General features: G+C 36.3%; 1 protein-coding gene across 1 annotated transcript; it reads left to right on the top strand.

The window, feature by feature from the left end:
• Positions 1 to 518: 518 nt before the first annotated feature.
• Positions 519 to 3,804, top strand: LOC106941432 (integrin beta-like protein A; the record flags this gene model as incomplete). The annotated part of the gene is made up of 5 exons (XM_015024473.1): positions 519 to 645; positions 1,309 to 1,444; positions 2,791 to 2,968; positions 3,218 to 3,359; positions 3,608 to 3,804. Coding segments are annotated over exons 1-5 (733 nt in total), but the record flags the coding sequence as incomplete, so codon positions are not given.
• Positions 3,805 to 5,385: the final 1,581 nt, after the last annotated feature.

Here is a 5,385-nt window from a genome sequence, read left to right as displayed (position 1 = left end):
CTGCTGCTGGTGATAATCGGCCGTACAGAAGCTGGTTATACTGGTGCTGTGCTTTCTCACACCTCTAAATATACACAAGGAAGCAGGTTTACAGTAAGTTGAGATTTTCTGAAATTCCTTTTATTTTCCCTTTTGAAAATATATCGTCTTGTATCCAACGCTTCTCCACTTTAAATCTACAGGCTGTGCGTCGCTTTAAGTTTGGCTACAGCTCATGTGAGGAGCTTGAGTCATGGCTGTGCTCTGGCTGTAGTAAGAAGATCGATGAAAGCAGCGGTGAATGGTGTCTGAGAGAGTACACCTGGTGGGAGAGTAGAAACTTCAACAATTACAACTCTGGGTGACTGAATCTCAACATCATGAAAAAATATATCTAATAATTTTCTGTTTTTTCCAAGAAGTCTAAAATTCCTCCTGTCAGTTTTCTGGTCTGCTGTTCTGTAAGGTTTTCTGTGTTTTAGAAACTATAAGTAACATCAGAAATCTTCCCAATATCTTCTATTAAAGATGGTATACTAACACCTGGATAAACAACAGAAACAGCGTTACATCTGGGCTCGCTCAGATGTTTGTTGAAGAGAGAAAACGATCCGACATCAACAGACCAAACTCATCACCAAAGACCGGCATCCTTCCTCTTGTGAGGTAATTCAGTTTTTATATCATGTTAATAATAAATACTCCCTGCCAGCATATCTAGTTGGGCCCCATATGGGGAAAAGGAGGGCAGACCAGATGGGTCCCATATGGGTTTGTCCATGTAGCGCCCACGTAGGCTGTGGCCCTAAATGGACAAACCCATGTGGGACCCATCTGGTCTGCCCTCCTTTTCCCCATATGGGGCCCACCTAGATATGCTGCCAGGGACCTGAAACCTTTGATACCTTTGATTGGGCATAAGCTGTATTTTGATTCTGAAGTTTTTTTTTGTTCTTTTTTCTTGTAAAGAAAAATGAGATCCAAACACTGCGAACCAATCGTATCTGTAACAGAGACCAAAGAGTTACATGGAAACAAAACCAGATTTTATAATTCATTAAAAAATACTTAGAAATAAGATTTGTCGTGAAAAATGTTATTCTGTGAAATGCAGATTAAATTAGACATAATGAACATAGGAACCATTTTGTAATTTCTCAAAGAAACAATGTTCAAACAAGAGTTTAAGTACCTAAAAAATGATGGAAGAAAAACACTGAGGCACAAATCAGTCAATATCCTGAAGCTCCTCAATGTAAATCAAATCATTTTAACAGATTATTTGATATCAGATATAATTATGTGATGTTTGTCTTCTGGTTCTCTCAGAGTTCCCTCAAACTGTCAGAGAAATATCAGCTTGTTGACCTTTGACCCTGATGGAGACAAGGTTCAATGCAGATATGGATCAAACAGCAACGAGTGCTACACCTGCACACCTCCGTCTGTCCTCAGTCTCTCATCGGTAAGTAATAAATGTTGGTGTCAAGTTACAGGAAAGGAACATGTGAGGTTCACAGGTAGAAGAGAGGAGGTAAATATCCTCCAGTCAAACTGAGAGACAGTTTGACAGGAGGGAGAAAAAGCAGAAGGTCTGAACAACAAGGAGAAATGCAGTTTATGGTTAGGGGTTAAATTTAAGACTGATGTGAGAGTTGAGTTTTGGTTTAGTTTAGGGTTTGATACAGAGATGGAGAGATAAATGTGTGTGTGTGTGTGTGTGTGTGGGGGTGTGTGTGTGGGTGTGTGTGTGTGTGTGTGTGTGTGTGTGTGTGTGTGTCTACATGGGAGGTTAAAGGGGATTTCCAGGGTATTCAGGACAGCATATTATGTGATCATATAAAACATTTGCAGACTTTTAAAGATTTAACTGCTAATATCATTGATTCATACATGCCAGCTGCCTACCTTAACATTTAATTTTTTTCATATCATCAAGGTTTTCTAATTTCTGCCTTAGAAATGACTGAAATGCGTAGCCTGCAGTAAAGTAAAACATTGATACATTTTAGTTTGGGTTTGAACTTTCCTTTGTAAAACACACGAATAGAGAGACAGAGAACAATGAGCCAATGATGGTTTTTAGTTATTGAAACGCCAAGAATTCAAAGCTACTTTCACCACTGAATGAAACACATTATGAGCTTCACTGTAGCTACAGCCTAGCAAAAGGTTGATTGAAACTCAGGTGTGTGAACACTGCCCCCTGGTGGACAAAATGGTAAAGCAACCACTGTTGGCTTCAGGACAGAACCTGACAGGTGAGAACCATCCGGTCTGAAGGTGGAGTGAGAGAAATACAGAGATTTGTAGTTTGTTGGAATCTCTGATTTTAGTAAATAGTTTGTGCAAAAATAGATAAAGACTTACGAGAATTTTAATGTAATTATTGTTTACATAATTGGTCACATAATTTATTTGGCAAAAATACTTTTTGGCTTTTTATGACCCAGGATTTTTTTGGGAAAAAGCCTTAAATAGTATCAAAAACAAATCTGAAATTAGTTCACTGCATTTCATTGTGGATACATTCATGTAACACTATTACATTTTTAAGCTATAAAATGATTCAGCAACCTGCTTCTCACTGCCAAAAATCTATAAAAAATAATTGTTTTCATACTCAAATATTCAGTTTTATAACTTAATATTTTAAGTTATTAAAATATTAATAGTTTAGTATTATTATTTGTGTTTGTTTTATCTGTAAACAAACACAAATAAAACAAACACAAATAAAAGCTATAATGAAAAACAATAAATATAACATTTGATTTATAATCTTTGATTTCTCTCTCTCTTCTCTTCCAGTCTTGTTCTCTATCATTCAGTCCAACCAGCAGCAGCAATGAAGGTTCATATGCAGTTCAGCTGATGATGGAGGATTTTCCCAGACAGATCATCACTCTGACTCACTACTCTAGTGGAACGACGTCGAAAAGCTCCAGCAGTTCTATGACCAGAATCCCCGTCCAGTTTCTTTTCAAAGGTTTGATTTCATGTTTCAATCATGTTGCTTCACTGCAAAGAGAAACACTGAATAAATTTAATATTCAATAATCATCTGTTGAAAGTTGATCATTAAGAATTTAACACAAGAAAACCCCACATTATTAGAACAACTCAGATGGACAACTGTGTAAATTTACTGAATTTATCTTTAAACTGACAGCAGTTGTTAGTTTAATTCTGCTGTTTCATGACTTGATCTGCATTATTTTTCCCTGCGTTGCTCCAGTGGATCCTGCAGCTCCGTCCTGCACAGCAGGTGAATATCTGCCCAGGTTTCTGCCTCCAACTCCTGAACATGGAGCTCAGTTCTTCATAGACGTTAATGAGATGATAGAAATCAACATCAGAGCAGAGGCGACTCAGTCTGAGTGAGTAGAAAATAAATGTTGTTTCTAATCAGAGGTAAGCTTCTAAATAATCAATGGTAAAAATCTGAAATTTGATCTTTATTGTGTTAAAATAACACAGTGATGCCAAATGATCCAAAACACATGAAACCTGGACACGAATTATTTTTATCTGTCAGAGCATTTTGATAATTACTTCATAAAAATATGTTTTCAGGTCATTTAGCACATATAACCAACCAGACTGATGTGTCTCCTGTGTGTTAAAGGATCACTGAGCTCCTGTTCAGCGGACCGTTCAACATGACCAAGAGTTCATCTGGTTCAGGATATTTCACCCTGACATGGACGCCGTCTTTCAGTCAATATGATGATGAAGAAAACCATCCCATCTGTTTTACTGTCCAGGCAAAGTCAGTATCTGATCTGATCAGAAATTTCAAAAGTTCTCATATTATCTACTTGAGTAGAAGCACAAATACTTAGCTGAAAAAGACTGATAAACATAACTATTCACTTTAGTAAAAGTATAAAGTTCAGGTTTTGAAATGTACTTAAGTACAAAAGTAAAAAAATAATTTTCCGCTTCAACGATACAAAATGTCTTTTGGAAAATCCCTCCAGATGCTGACAGAGTTTGCTGAAGCAGTGATTCAAAGGAGCTCCAACAGGAGAGATTCCTTTTAAAATAAAATTTGACCAGATCCTTCGACAGAGGCGCTGCATTATTAATGAACCCTGGACCAGTGCTTCTCAACCGTTTTTGGGCCAGCCCCCCCTTATCCATTATCCAGGTCCCTCACCGCCCCATCACAGAATTTGTAGGCTACTTTGCACTGACTATTATTTTATTATTAATATTACTATCACTATTGTAGATGTTTTGATTTTTATGCTTGTTTCTGTATTTATCATCAAAAATAATTTCCCAGAGAACAAAAAAGTCATGGGAATAGAAATTATTTTCACAGGCGTCTATGAAAAATGCAATGAACATTCAAGTTAAAATTGGTAGGCCTAACAGCAGCCAATCAGAGTGGAAAAAAATATTCTTGTTCTGTGCCACTTTGTAGTTGTTAAATAAATGATCAGATAAAAGATGTTCAGCAATGCCAGTTTAAACTTTGATCTATTTGCAAAACGACTGAGCTCGGCAACATTAAAACATGGATAGAACTGTAACTACATTAATCATAACTTTTCTTCTCTTCAGTGTTTCTGAGTTTCTGGTGGTGCAGCTCTGTGCTGCCTTCAGGAGAATGGGACATCAGAGTTTCAGCCATAAAAGTTCATCCACATGGCATTTATTGTGCAAACCAGAGCTTTCAGTGGAAAAACAAAAGTTCCAGGTCCTTTTAATGCCATACAAATATGAGACAGAAACATGGATTATATCTTTATATAGACCTGTCTATTGATTATAGATTAATAGTTTTACTGGACAGAAATTACAAAGAACAAATCTGGTTCTTAGTCAAATCCTAATGAGTCAAATTGAAAGTGTCATGGAGTCATCAGCCTCATGACATTAACACTGACATGAAAAATAATATTGAAGAAATAAATATATCAAATCTAATTAAAAACATAAATAAGTGATCAGTTCTTTACTGTTATGGTCTGTAAGATATATTTATTCTCAGTACTAGATGTGGTCTCACCAAACCCATGACATTTCAACAATATTATTTTACTTTTTATCTGAAAATGGTGTGTTTATTCTTGCCATACAGTCCTCTGTATTAATTATTGATCGAAAGGTCTTGCCATACCAGTTTATTCCTCCGTATTTACTTTAGTTTCTTAGTTTATTCTTGCATTTTTTTTCTTCATTCATTTCCATTTAGTTTCCTTTGATTAGTATTGTCCTCTCTTGGTTTATTGCTATAACCACTTTAGTTTCTGTCATGTTGCTAGATTTATTTTATCATTTATTGACCATCAGTAATCTTCACTCATCACCTGCTGCGCCGCCTTCACATCGTGTTGATTTTTCACTGTTCAGCGTCGGATTCTCTGTTTTTATGTAATAATTCACATCTAGTTC

Source organism: Poecilia latipinna, unplaced genomic scaffold, assembly GCF_001443285.1.
Source record: "Poecilia latipinna isolate Pla-1442-1.1 unplaced genomic scaffold, P_latipinna-1.0 Scaffold3669, whole genome shotgun sequence".
NCBI lineage: Eukaryota > Metazoa > Chordata > Actinopteri > Cyprinodontiformes > Poeciliidae > Poecilia > Poecilia latipinna.
Note: the sequence above shows the minus strand (reverse complement) of the source record. Positions and strands in the feature narration are given on the sequence as shown.